Here is a 15,128-nt window from a genome sequence, read left to right as displayed (position 1 = left end):
CTTAAGAGCAAATCTTCATTTGGCCAATACAAATTCTTGAATTTCTCTCCTATTGTGCTTCACAGGAAACAAAATGCATATCAGTTTGTAACATCATAAGTAAATAATAAGAGAGTTTTCAAATATGGTGAACTACTCATTGAAAGGAATCGTAAACAGGCTGTATGCAAATATCACCTGACTGTCGAGTCCGAGGAAGATGAGCATCAAGAAGAAAAGACAGGCCCACAACGGAGACCATGGCATCATGGTCACAGCCTTAGGGTATGCTATGAATGCTAAACCAGGACCTAAAATATGTGTCACATTAAAATAACAAATATGCCTTTAATATGTTACAATAATATCACATCACCACCATCCATTTCCAACATTTTATATTTTCTATTTCATTTTGTTGGACAGATGGAAAGCAAACACACCATTCTGTGTTCTTTGGTTGTCAGTCATCTAGGACAGGAGGTTTAAATCTTTACAGGCCCAGCAAACCTCCAATCAGACTCTCAGCAAACCCAGCTATATTTTAACAGTAAAAAATTTTTTTAAAATCACTTATTAATCTTAGTTAATGTCAATTCCTATACTGTATATACTAGTACATTTTAACATTAAAAAGTTTTTTTTTCTTTTTTTTTTCTATATGTTTTAGAAATCTTCTCCATAGACAGCCTTCATGAAACCCAGGGATCCTGTTTTTTAAACCTGTTGGGTTTAATTTCTATGGTAATTAACAGCAAGTAATAGATGCTGTTGATAGTATGTCCAAGTTAAATAAGCTTAAACTGACAGTCTTTGGGCAGTCCTGGTGGAATACTCTAATGATGCCATTTAGCTTGGCTCTGGTTTGGGAGTGCAGAGACACCTGTCCCAGACCAGCAGGCACTGTAAAAAAAACATTGTTTTTTATTCAACCCATTATATTTAGTGCCTTTTGCATGGGCTTGAATGTAGTTGTGAAAACTTCAGTTTAGTTAGCTGAACTTAAATTGTATGTAGATATAACACTTTAGTTTACTGTCAACCCTACAAGTTTTGCAGTGCAGGATGGTCTCTTCTTGAGAGGCACAGGCTACACACGTAATAGTTTAATTAGGATTAGGCACATACCGGTAGATGTCAACACTTGACATACAAACCTAAGTAATGGTGATACTCAACAAATATCATTAACCCTTTAATGCATACCTTGGTTCCTTTCAATTCACTCACTCGATCTTACGTCGATGACTCGACGGTAGGGGTCGCTCCCAAGAGCCCTGATCTCTCTGAACGGTTTTCTGTCACAACAATTTCATGGCATATACATTATACGGATCAGAAGACAGCCTCCTCAGAACTTCTCCTTCAAAGGTTGAGTACGGATCTCTCTCTGTGGATCACGCCTTCATCGAGAGTTTGCACAGAGTTCAGCGGACAGTGTCTTCTCTCCTGCTTAGCAGAAAGATCCTCTGTTCCCTGCGTGCCTGACGAGAAGTGTATCTTTACATTTATTATTGCATTTGTGTGTTTTTCAACAGGCAAAACAAACTAAAGGAGTAACACTGTGATATATAGGTCCTTTTAAGGATGGTATATCACAAGTGTATTTCCTGCAGTAGACACGTCTCTCCACAGGATGGGCATGATTGCTGTATTTCATGCCTGGTAAGCGCCCACGCTGAATCGGTGTTTGAGGATGCACAATATGCTCACTGCAAGCGAATGAGCATCAATACGCTATATTCACGGTTGGTATTCTTCTCTGAAGCCTAAAATTGTCTACACAACATTCTGAATGTTTTATCCACCCTGTGCAATGCGCAGGTGATTACCTTACAGGCTTTCTCTCCCACTCCCTTTCAGTCGGAGGAAGAAAGTATATTGCACACACTCTGCCCAGTGCGAGCATTGCACATTTACATTGAGCACACACGCAAGCTTAGGCTGTCGAGTAAGCTCTTTGTATGCTTTGGAGGCCGGTCCAAAGGCAGAGCAGTCTCTAAACAGAGGCTGTCTCACTGGGTCATAGATGCTATTCATTTAGCATACGAATCACAGGGCTCAGAATGCCCGGTGGGGGTTAAAGCCTACTCCACAAGGGGCATGGCTTACTCTTGGGCGTGGGTAAAAGTTTATGCAATTGATACAACTTTGTGTTGGATGGGAGAATGTTTTAACTCTCTCCACATAGTGTATGGGGTCAATTCTATCTTAAGTCATGCAGCACTCTGGTGCCTGCGGGACAGTTGGTCTCTAAAAATTTGTTTTAACTGCCTCCTAGAAAGGTAAGGCAGTTATCACATTGGGTTTTATCCTTTATCACTGTGACGAGGAGGAGGGCGTGGCCGGGCCAGTGCTGAATCAGCAAGATAAAGGGGAGCTGGAGGTGCCAGTTCGAAAGAGAGAGAGAGAGACGCATGTGGCCGCATTACATGTGTGTCTGTGTTTCTTTATGTTTGTTTTATGCTGAGTTTCTTATTAAACTTTATGTTTACTGTTCAGCCGGTTCCCGCCTCCTCCTTGACCATCCTTTATCTGTTACAATCATTTTAACTGCTTCCCCACACGGCAAAGCAAGTTACTAGGATCATTTAATTTAGTGATGTTTTCCTAGATTCCATAGGGGAAGATTTAACTCTTCTTTCAGTCAGTTTAAGGTGCCCGTGCTGGCGGCCCCTTGAATAACCACGATCAAAGGACTGTGAATTCAGTCCTCCCTCCAAACAGTTCATCACCTCACCTGACGTGAGTTCTGTAGAGAAAATTGGCTACACTCGGACTATAGTAGTGTCACTTTGGTGACACTCACTGTCCCAAACTCTTCCCTGCTCATGATTGGAAGCGAGCTTTTTTGCGAACTTTCTACCACATTTTTTGGTAGCAAGTGCAGCCAAATCAGTATTGTGGCATTGTGGTATACGGACCGCTGTCGTCGATCATCGATGTAATTCTGAATGAGCAACTTGAAAGGGAACGTCTAGGTTACTAATGTAACCTTGGTTCCCTGAAAGGAGGGGACGAGACATTACATAGCCTTGCCACAATATTGATTGCCGCTGAAAGGTTTTAGAGATCCTCTCACCTCTTTAGTCGAATGTACTGAGGAGGCTGTCTTCCAATCTGCCTTTTATATGCTCACTGAGCATGGAAGGCGGGACTTCGAAAGACATCTGCCAATGCCATTCAGAGAGATCAGGGCCCTCAGGAGTGACCCCTGCTGTCGATCATCGATGTAACGTCTCGTTCCCTCCTCTCAGGAAACCAGGGTTACAATAGTAACCTAGATGTTTTCAAATGAGTTTTCAGTTAGGATGCCAGTAGGGTTGTCCTAGAGTTAGGACACTTTTTAAAGATTTTTGGTAAGTTGGGATGCTTCTGTAATACTCTTTTCCTATCTGTAGTTAAGATAAGATAATGCTCTTAGGAAATGTTATTCTACAATATCTTTTGCCCTAAATGAGATCCTAACTGAAATTGCAATGGTTACAAACAGATAAGATAGGACTCTAAAGTTAGGATCTTTCTATAATACGCCCCCTGGCCCATTTCAAGGAGAAACTTCCTGGACATTTTTGGCACATTTTAACATAACACTGTGTCCTAACCAGACGAGAGCAATCTGTGTGTCCAAAATGAACGTGACACAGCTGCAGAACGCATTGGCACTTTAATGTATTTTTATGAGAAAGATTTTGGACCATTGAAAGCCCACAGTGGACAAGGCTACCCAGCAAGAATATTCTCCAAAAATAAAAAAAATTACACATATTGTAGATTTAGATACTTTTTCACGATTTGTTAAGCTTATTGTTTGGTTATTCTTTAAGTGAAAATGTTTGCTTAAATATGAAGTGTGTAACTTTTTCTGTGTTAAAATACTTTTTCTTATCCCAACTTAATATGCAGATACAACTGTAAGGAAGCCATTTGTAGGCTAATTTTCTGGAAAACTGTAAACACTGTGTTTCTGTGGCATTATAAACATCCCTATGTTTGTTTTGAGCGACCCGTCTATATTGACACAATAACTTTGACTCAACGAATGGTGTGAGTTGGGGGCGGGACAATCTGTTGTTTGACTAACAGCAGACAGGGGTGTATTCAGAAAGCTGTTTGAACACAAACGTCTATTTTTGCAATTCCGTACGGTGACAATAGTGATGCAGAAATTACAAACTTTATGTGTTCTAAGTGAGTCCACTCCCAAATGTCTATGACCCTGTTTACAGGGTTGGGGAGTAATGGAACGGGATTACATATTTAAAATACAAAATATAAGTAACTGTATTCCACTACAGTTTCAATTTAAATAATTGGTAATTAGAATACAGTTACATTCAAAAAATATTTTGATTACTGAAGAGATTACTTTGCATTTTATTGACATTTGTTTCATTTAATATTTAGTCCTTTCAGATGGAAAACATTTATACTTATAAATGATGCGATCCAAAGTGCATTTGAACAGCGGTGAAACACTTTCTTATGATGTGTTACATTCATATGTGCAGACAGAGAAGTAAATTTGAAGTAAGTTTGGAGCAGAAGATATAGAAATAAACCTTGTGTAAATTGTCCGCTTAACGCTAAGCTAAAATGCTATTTCTAGCCATTTTACATGCACATGTTACCAGACACGCTCATATATTTTTTATCAAGAAAATTCACATTGGATCATAATTTCTTTTTTTCTAGTAAGACCTTTGATATTAGGGCAAAAATCTTATTCTTAATAATAATTTTTGTACTGTTTTCCTGTTAAAATATCCCAAAATCCTTAAAACAAGATCAATTTGATTTATCTTGTTTTAGAAACAACACTGCATAAGATATTTTGTTTTTTCAGAGAATGTATTTTTAACATATGTATGTTTTTTTTTTACTGTACTGGCAGATTTTTTATAGTTGAAACAAGTGAAAAAATCTACCAGAGATGAAGAAATAATCCAAAGTATTTAGAATACGTTACTGACCTTGAGTAATCTAATGGAATATGTTACAAATTACATTTTACAGCATGTATTCTGTAATCTGTAGTGGAATACATTTAAAAAGTAACCCTCCCAACCCTGCCTGTTTACACCTGGTATTAAGATGTGTCTTGGCTGATCCGATCACATGTGGTTAGGCAAGACACATTGCTGTTTACACCTGGTCCCTAAAATGCATCCCCTGTGACTACTTGTGTTCAGATTTCGAGGGGCGGGTCTCTGATTTCATGACAACATACATCAATCACTATGTCAGTATGTTACTGCATAATAATAAAAAAAGAAAGAAAAGTAACAGGCAAAGTTTAAACTCTTGTTTTAATGCAGCGGTTGATTGACAGGTGAGGGGTGGTACTTCGCTGCTGTCCGGGACACATTCAGGATGGATAAGCATTTGTGATCCGATCACAAAATGTTTTAGACCCCATTTACACCTGTATTTAATGCTGACCCTCATGTCCATAGCACAAATAGTGATTGAACTGATCACTCAGACTTAGATTGGAACAAACAGAGTTATGCACTGAACTTTGCATTGAAAGCAGGATTGGTAAAATACCTCAAAATCAGGTCACTTGTTATGCTACCACATCATAGGGCTACAGCTCTAACAATTTTAATACTTAGGGCTAGGGGTTTGTTCAAATCTTTAACTCAAACAATACACCATTTTAATAATAATGTTTGATTTAGAAAACACAATCATTTATCAGTTCCCCTTCAATGCATATTTCAATCAATATAGTGAGTCTTGCTCTATTACACTAAATAAGTAATGCAGTATTTTTTAATAGGTCATACAATAAAAAGCCTTTCTGAAAAGAGAATTTAAATTGCTTAAGTCCAAACACAACACACTTAGACATCGTCCTCTCTCTGTCACACACACACACACTCACCCGACTCTGCCACTGCCTCTATTGGTACATTCTGTTCATACGCCATGAAGCCCAGCACAGAAAAGATGGCAAATCCTGCCACAAAACTTGTGCCACTGTTCAGACAGCACAGCATGATGCAGTCCCTGCAAACAGAGATGCAGCATGTCACATACACTGTGAATATATGCATATAAAATGGAAACACAAATACTACATTATTGTTATTTAAGTAACACTTTACAATAAGGTTATATATTTTAACTTTATTACATGTAATACATTATAACATTAAAAGTTGTTTATGTTACTGTAACATTAGTTAAAGGGAATAGCTCTTTGTGTTTAAAACAGAATTTAAGTAACATGACCAACATAGAGTATGTTATGTTATAAATTAGATGTTATAAGTTGCGACTGTACACTCACTTGTAGCAGTTGTTATTATAGCTGTTGTAGCTGCCGAGCGCAGTCAGACAGCCCAGACAGATGGCATATGAGAAGAAGATTTGAGTGCCAGCATCCACCCACACCTGCAAAAATCACCAATTAATAACACCGGCACAGAGTAGTTTTGTATTCATTAAAACTGAAGTTCTGAATACTGAATGGTAAATACAATGTTCTAGAAGTTCTCTATGGTACAGTGTTGCCTCCTGGAAATAGTTACCAAATTTGGTATACTGAGATTTTTTTTTTTTTTTTAATTCATCAGTTCTTTATTTATCAAGAAGGGGGTGGGACCCAATACTAACCAATAGAAATGCCAAAAAAAAATAAAATAAGAAATTATGGGAGTCATTTGGATTTTTCTTTCAAGAGGTGTGAACAGTGTGAAAAGTGTTTGCTTATGTTATTTGCTATGAAAATATATGTTTTCAATGATTTTTTTTTCCATGCATAAATAGAAAAAAAAATATTCATTGTTTCAGTTTGTTCCATTTTGGTGCAATGTTGCCCTGAGGAACTTTAAAATTCCTAAAAAATAATAATAATAATAATATATATATATATATATATATATATATATATATATATATTGATAATAATAATAATAAATAATAATTTATATTTTAAGTAGAAGGAACAATAAAGAACAAAAAATACCCATTGGTATAACAATGCATACCATAGAAAATTAAAACATCAGAACATCAGCAATTAACTGATTATTTTGCTTCAAAAAAAGAAGAAAATGACTTCTGGCAATGACTTAAAATCCCTTTAAGGCTGCAAGGGGCTCTAGTGAATTAGTGAATAATTTATGTGAACTAGTTCATCTACATAAACTGCCCAAATGAACCGCCTCACTAAAATGTATTGGAGTTTCCAATACTCAATATAAGGGAATCATTTATAGTTGAAGTCAGAAGTTTACAAACACTTAGGTTGAAGTAATTAAAACTCATTTTTTAACCACTCCACAGATTTCATATCAGCAAACTATAGTTTTGGCAAGTCGTTTAGGACATCTACTTTGTGCATGACACAAGTAATTTTTCCAACAATTGTTTACAGACAGATTGTTTCACTTTTAATTGAATATCACAATTCCAGTTGGTCAGAAGTTTACATACACTAAGTGCCTTTAACCCCTTCAGACCCTGTGTCCATTGGAATGGACGACATGTTTTTCTCTGTAAAACAATAAAAATGTGTGCTTTCATCATTTTAACAATGCCAGATCACTGATTGGTCCCTAATTAACCAGTCACAATGAAGTTATCACCCCTAACTTAATCTGAGAAAGCTTCAGGAATCATACAACACAGCCATGGCTCACCGACTAGACAAGAGGAGGAGTAAGCACCCTTTTCACCTTTTAAATACTATTTTATGTCCATGGTAGCTTCATCAGTTTGCACAGGTTATAATCTTAACACTATCAAGTGATAATATGTAAAGTAAATTTGAAGAAAATTCAAAGTTGTAGAGCACAGGATTTTTTTAAAGATTAATGTCCATCCCAGTGGACATTAGGTCTTAAGAGACGTCAGAAGGAACCTCATAATTTAGTATCAGTATGCCAAGGTTGGGACATTTGTGGACATATTTCATAGCTAAAATGTGATTTGACAATATGTTTATTGTAATCAATTTAAAATTGATATTATTATTAATGTACTTTTAGAGTATACAGTGGTAGACTTCCTTGAACTTCTGGTAAATGGATGGATGGATACCATCGACACATCTTTTGATATGCCTCCAGTTGAAGAGTCCTATCCACTGATAATTTATATATAATATATACCGATCAGCCACAACATGACAACCTCCTGCCTAATATCGTGTCCCCCTTGTGCCACCAAAACAGCTCTGACCCATCGAGGCATGGACTCCACAAGACCTCTGAAGGTGTCTTGTGGTATCTGGCACCAAGACGTTAGCAGCAGATCCTTTAAGTCCTGTAAGCTGCGAGATGAGGCCTCCATGGATCGGACTTGTTGGTCCAGCATATCCCATAGATGCTCAATCGAATTGAGATCTGGAGAATTTGGAGGCCAAGTCAACACCTTGAACTCTTTGTTATCCTGCTGAAAGAGACCACTGATATAAGGGAATACCGTTGCCATGAAAGGGTGTACGTGGTCTGCAACAATCTTTAGGTAGGTGGTTCATGTCAAAGTAACATCCACATGAATGCCAGGACTCAAGGTTTCCCAGCAGATCATTGCCCAGAGCATCACACTGCCTCCGCCGGCCTGCCTTCTTCCCATAGTGCATCCTGCTGTCATCTCTTCCCCTGGTAAATGACACACACGCAACCAGCCATCCACATGATCTAAAAGAAAATGTGATTCATCAGACCAGGCCACCTTCTTCCATTGCTCCATGGTCCAGTTCTAACACTCACATGCCCATTGTAGGTACTTTTGGCAGTGGACAGGGGTCAGCATGGGCACTCTGACTAGTCTGCAGCTACACAGACCCATATGCAGCAAGCTGCGATGCACCGTGTGTTCTGACACCTTTCAATCATCGCCAGTATTACGTTTTTCAGCAATTTGTGCTACAGTAGCTCTTCTGTGGGATTGGACCAGACGGCCTAGCCAGAGCTCCCCATGCACATCAATTAGTCTTGGGCGCCCATGACCCTTTCACTGCTTCACCAGTTGTCCTTCCTTGGACCATTTTTGGTAGTTACTAACCACTGTATACCGGGAACACCCCATAAGACCTGCTGTTTTGGAGATGCTCTGACCCTGTCGTCTAGCCAACACAATTTGGCCCAGATCTTGCCCATTTTTCCTGCTTCCAACACATAAAATTCAAGAACTGACTGTTCACTTGCTGCCTAATATTTCCCACCCAGACAGGTGCCATTGTAAAGAGATAATAAATGTTATTCACTTCACCTGTCAGTGGTTTTAATGTTGTGGCTGATCAATGTATATTTGATAATTTTTTCACCACATAAAATGTCTTGGAGGTACTAGCAGAGAAGAAAAACCATGCTGCTGGGACAGCAAGAGCCTGCTGTTTTACAAAGCCACCACTCAGGTCCAATAAAGACATGTCAAGATAGGAGTGAGGAAACTATGATTAAGTTGTGAACCGTAATGGGAGGGTGGTGCTGGTCAAATGGTTTGACAGTAGATCAGTCCTCATGGCTTCGAATTTTGTCGGTACTGGCCTGATGAGGTGCAACGCTGGGACAAAAAGCAGAGCATGTATGTGAATGTCACTCGGCCAGAGGTGGTAAGGCTCTACAATAAAGCAATGGGGGTGTTGACCTACTGGATCAACTCATTAGTCTGTACAGGACTGAAATTCAATTCAAAAAGTTGACCCTGAGAATGATAACACATGCCTTTGATCTCGCTGTAGTCGAGTACAGGATGGATGCTGAGAGGGTGAAGATCCCAAGAAAAGATGTCTCGGATCTCCTCCATTTCAAAATGAATGTGGCCCAATATCTGGTGAGAGTGCAAAAGCCAATGGCTGAACTATGATGAAAAGGTGCAAGAGGCTACACTGCACAGGAAAAACACACGTCTTCTGTGATAAGTGCAACATTCATCTGTGCTTTGTACCAAACCACAATTGCTTCAAGGGAGCTCATCGAAAATGAAAAACATATACTGTACAATGCACACAGTGATAATTTGAAGTTTCAAAAAAAATCAACCCAGCAATTATAAGGCCTGGGGATACCAACATGGGGTGCTTCCCAGACTGCTCTGGCCACTGTTCATTTACGAGGTAACTGTCTCCATTGTAGAGGGGTTGGAGAGGAAGATGAACACCTACCTGAGGAGATGGCTGGGAATCCCGAGAAGCTTCTGCTCCATTGGCATATACAGCACAGGCAGCAAGCTGCAGCTGCCAGTAACATCAGTGGTCGAGAAGTACAAGGCAACAAAAACACACCAGGCTATCATGCTGTGTGACAGCAAAGATGCAAGAGTACCTCAGGCAGAAATTGAGGTCAGAACAGGTTGCAAGTGGTCAGCCAGCAGAGCACTGTGGGAGGCGGAGGATTGCCTGCATCATGCCAACATCGTCAGGTCAGTGGCCCAGGGCAGGCAAGGTCTAGGTTGCTCTATTAGGGCAAGCTGGAATAAGACTAACCCTAAAGACTGGCGTGGCATGGTGCAGAGGGAGATCCGCAAGGCAGAGGAGGAAAGTCGACATGTCAAGGCTGTAGCCATGAACAAGCAGGGAAGCTGTATGAGGTGGGAGTGTAACGTCTGTGTAAGATCAGTGATGGCTAATTACACTTTGTTTAAAAAAAACCCTTTTAGCCTTTTGACATTTGCATATAAATTACTGACCTGGCCTCCGCGTTTACATTTATATGGGTGCTAAATTGCAGATGGTCTTTATCACTATCAAAAGGATGCTAAAACAGGTCGCCTCTGGAGTGTCTCCATCAAGCTTCAAACACATTCCACAGAAAGGGGGGTGACCCCCGTGCCAGGCACCAGAGCAGTTGTCTGTCTCCACCAATTCCAATACATGTCACACACACACCTAAAGACATTTTCTCTATTTAGGCCATAGTAAGCAGTTATAAATGTATCTGCTATGTGCATGTGTTGTATGTATATTCCCCTATTATATTAACTTAGTTAAAACCCTTTACTTGTATTAGTTAGACGTTAAATGCCTATATTCAAGTGTATGAGTGTATCTCTGCTTTAATATCATCTGGAGGTTACCTTCTTGGTATCAAAATGATCTTCCCTTTATTTCTCACACAATAATGTACACCATGTGATCGTGAAATGCATCAAACAATTCTTACTATGTTTTGAATTAAAAGCTGCACTAGCGGTCCAGATCAGCAATAAAATGCGAATGGGCCATAAACGGAGACAAAGGATGTCTCTCCCGCTCAAAATGCATGCCTCTGATTGGCCACTCCACCCACAAAATGGGTGCGGCAATGAACTATTAAAACTCCAGAACGCAGACTAATCATCGCTCAAAACTCTTCTTCTTGAGACCAACACACTCCAAAACTCTCCTCTTGAGTTTAACCTTCTGGCAGTGTTTACCTTCAAGTAACTTTGTGGATTTGCTGTGGACTTCTTCAGCTCACTCCTAAAGAAATCGTTGAGAACCTCGTCTACCGCATCAAGACTCTTATTCAGCAACAAACCAATGCAAGTAACCATTTACAACTGATTAGATGCGTGTTTAAGTTTGAACCCCTTTTAAGCTGAATTGTGCCTCTGATGATTCTCATTTAGGTTGTGGTTAATTGATGTGAAATACTGCCATTCTTTGCTCTTCTCTCTCTCCTTTCCTTACTTTCCTTCATTCTATATATGTATGTTTTGCTTAGTTTGTTTGTATGTTAGTTATAGTTTCATTTATTAAATCCCTTATATTCACAATTGATTGTCTCTGTGTTCCGCTCACAATTCAAAGTCACTGAATGTTGCTCCTTGCTACATGCTAAACTACTGCTAGCACTGTATAAGTAGGAAGGCTATTGTTCCTTGGCCAGGAAAGTAATCTTCCTAGAATTGATAAATAATTATATTGTCTGCTCGGTGGACGGACAGATCAAATAATTGTAATATCGATTCTGCTACAGTTAATTCTAAGATCTAATCTAAATATTTATTATTAGTTATAACCAGTTATAATTAATTATAAATAATTCCCTTTTTAAGCTAATTTGCTACAGGAGTGTGTGCGAGAGAGGGCACTGACCTGGCAGGACTTCTGGAGCATGAAAAGACACCAGATTAAGTTTATGTTATGTTCCGTGTATGATGTCCTGCCTACTCCATCAAACCTCCATACGTGGGGCCTGGCAGAGAGCTCTGTGGAAGGCCAGCCAATCTTGAGCATGTCCTCTCCTCGTGTCGGTCAAGTTTGGCGGATGGGAAATTTCGGTAACAACACGACCAGATTCTAATTCAGTTGGCTGCCGGTGTGGAGCAGACAAGAAAGAAGCCAAAACAACTTTCTAAGGGGCTCTGTTTCATTCATTTCCTTAGGTCTGGGGAAAGTGCAGCAGCAGAGACGAGGAGCAAAGGGGCCCTGGCCACGGCAAGCTACTGGGAGATGCGGGCAGACCTTGAGAAGCAGCTCAAATTCCCAGAGGAAATAACCCACACTAGCCTCAGACCCGATATTGTTCTCTGATCTAAAGGTACTAAGCAGGTGGTACTTATCGAGCTTACAGTACCCCGAGAAGAGAGGATGGAGGAGGCACATGAGCGTAAGCTAAAGAAATATTAGGCCCTCATCCTCGAGAGCCAACGGAATGGATGGAAGTCCTGGAACCTGCCAGTGGAAGTCAGCTGCAGGGGCTTCGCAGGGCAGTCACTCTAGAGAGCTCTTGGACTGCTTGGTATTGAAGGCCCGGCTAGGAAGCGGCTGGTAGCCAACATCACCAAGCAGGCAGAGGTGGCATCCCGGTGGATCTGGATAAAGCGGAATGAGCTGTGGTAGAGCCAAGCTGGTGATGGGCTAACAACATCATAGAGTTGAGCAGTGGACAGCGAGGGTAGTACAAGGACGCTGGTTCTACCGTCGAGCCCCCCCCCCCCCCAAGATGTCATGGGCTTAAATTGAAGAAACATCGAGAAAGGGGGGTGCCCATTTGAAAACCTGTAGAAGCCTCTCAACTCAGCCCAGTTTGGAGGAAGGTGCCTTGAGGGAGGAAATGGAGAGAGCAATGCCAAGGGTTCACAGATGGCATGGGGCAAGTACCTATAAAGGTGAGCCGGTTGCAATAACCCCATCATATTTTGCATACATATTGCTCATTACTAGAAAACCTACAGTATACTAATGTGGAAATAGTGGAACTACTGTCACACTACTGAAAACATCTTGGTTACGTAAATTGGTTCCCTGAAAGGAGGGAACAAGACACTTTGTCAGAAGCTGATGATATGGGAGAACCCATCAGGGGGAGGGACTTTGAAACCCTACACCATCACACCAATATGATTGGCTGATGAAGTTTAGCGTTTCACCTATTTTAATGTTATTGTGAGCATAAAAGCCAGAGCTCAGCTTCACACCGTCTGACTCAAGGGAAATAGAGTGTGTCTCTCATCCCATGACAGCGAATAATCTATAGTTGCAGCACAGCTAAGCGGCACTTTGTTCCCTCCTTTCAGGGAACCACGGTTACTTGAGTAACTGAGAAAATCCTTTACTTCTCTCCCGCCTTTCAGATGTTGGTGTCACTGGTGTTGCTCTCTCCTGGCTTTCTTCATACCTCACGGATTGACAGTTTTATATTTCAATGCAGAATTATCAGTCACCTACTGTTTCCCTGAAATTAGGTGTCCCTCAGGGATCGGTTCTTGGACCTCTACTATTCATTATATATATATACTGCCTTTAGGTCAACTCATTCGCCGCCACAGTTTCAGTTACCACTGTTATGCTGATGACATTCAAATATGTACAGCTTGTAGATCTGCTCCCACTCTCCACTATCAACATGTGTAAAAAAATGGCTTAACTCCAACTTCCTAAAATTGAACATGGATAAAACTGAGATCATTATTATTGGAACACCAACACTTACGAAAAAAACTTTGGTTGTGATATTGATGGCACTTTCATTAAACCATCCAATACTGTAAAAAATTTAGGTATCATCTTTGATCCTTCCCTCACTTTTGAAGCTCATATTAAATCTGTATCTAAAATTGTCTTCTTTCACCTTCGCCGCATTGCTCGCCTTCATCCCTTTATCAGTCTCAAAGATGCCGAAACACTGGTTTATGCATTTATATCCTCACATCTTGACTATTGCAATGCCCTCTTCATTGGTTTACCTGCTAACTCTATTGCTAGGTTGCGATATATTCAAAATTCTACTGCTAGAATTCTTACACATACCAAGAGCTCAGCTCATATTACTCCATTCCTATTTGAACTTCAATGGTTACCAGTTTTGTTTTGCATCAAATATAAATTAATCCTGCTTACATTTAAATCACTGCATGGTCTGGCACCTCACTATCTTAGTGAATTGCTTCTCCCCTACAACCCGATCCGCTTGCTTAGGTCTTCTGGGTTCGGACTCCTTTTTGTCCCTAGATATCGCTTCTCTACTATGGGTGGCAGGTCATTCAGCATAGTAGCACCCAATATATGGAATTCACTCCCCCTGACTCTTCGCAGCATCTCTTCTATCTCTGAGTTTAAATCTCATCTTAAAACTTTTTTGTTTTCTCAGTGTTATTTATCTTAATGTGTTATGTATTCACTCTCAATGACTGTTCTTTGTTTGTGTATTTTTGTGTTACTATTGTAAAGTTTCCTTGAGCTCTGGAAAGGTGCTATATAAATTAAACGTATTATTATTATTATTTGCAAGAAGGCAATACAATGATGTGTCAGAAGCTGACATTATGGGAGCCGTTTACCATATTGCCATAGCACTGATGTGCAATGCCTACAAGCCATAATAGTGTAGTCAAAAACATAGCTGTAGCCACATCTTCATATTCAGAAATAGGAAGGTAGGTGGGCACAATAAACCAACAGCTTGAAGCCAGGACAGAGACACTACCCATTTTGGGTAATGGAGCAATGTCTCAATGCATACAGTATTCCTAGTTAGTGGAAAGGAGGGCAGCAGAGTGATCAGCTTTGGATCAATAACACAAGCCAATAGGGTAGTGAAACATTGCATACATCCTCTCATTCACAGCAGTGGGAATAGTGAGACCACAGTTTTTTCTAACACCAATACTAACCAGTTGGTCAGTGATCAACATTCTTTCTCTGTAAAGGTCTGGGAAGAGAGAGAAGATGCATGGTGTTAGGTGAAGCCCAACCTGCAGCCAGA

At 40.1% G+C, this 15,128-nt stretch overlaps 1 protein-coding gene across 1 annotated transcript in view; it reads right to left on the bottom strand.

Annotated features, from left to right (window-relative positions):
• LOC127428203 (sodium- and chloride-dependent GABA transporter 3-like) overlaps window positions 1-15,128 on the bottom strand; it is an 80,845-nt gene that overhangs the window by 23,985 nt on the left and 41,732 nt on the right. The window contains exons 8-10 of the mRNA XM_051676386.1: window positions 6,278-6,381; window positions 5,870-5,994; window positions 178-290 (exon numbers count right to left, since the gene is read on the bottom strand). Of these exons, the coding sequence (XP_051532346.1) occupies window positions 178-290; window positions 5,870-5,994; window positions 6,278-6,381 (342 nt within the window). The remainder of the gene's footprint in view (window positions 1-177; window positions 291-5,869; window positions 5,995-6,277; window positions 6,382-15,128) is intronic.

This window comes from Myxocyprinus asiaticus, chromosome 37 (genome assembly GCF_019703515.2).
Source record: "Myxocyprinus asiaticus isolate MX2 ecotype Aquarium Trade chromosome 37, UBuf_Myxa_2, whole genome shotgun sequence".
Classification (NCBI taxonomy): Eukaryota; Metazoa; Chordata; class Actinopteri; order Cypriniformes; family Catostomidae; genus Myxocyprinus; species Myxocyprinus asiaticus.
The sequence above is the reverse complement of the archived record's forward strand: the minus strand, read 5'-3'. Positions and strand labels throughout refer to the sequence as shown.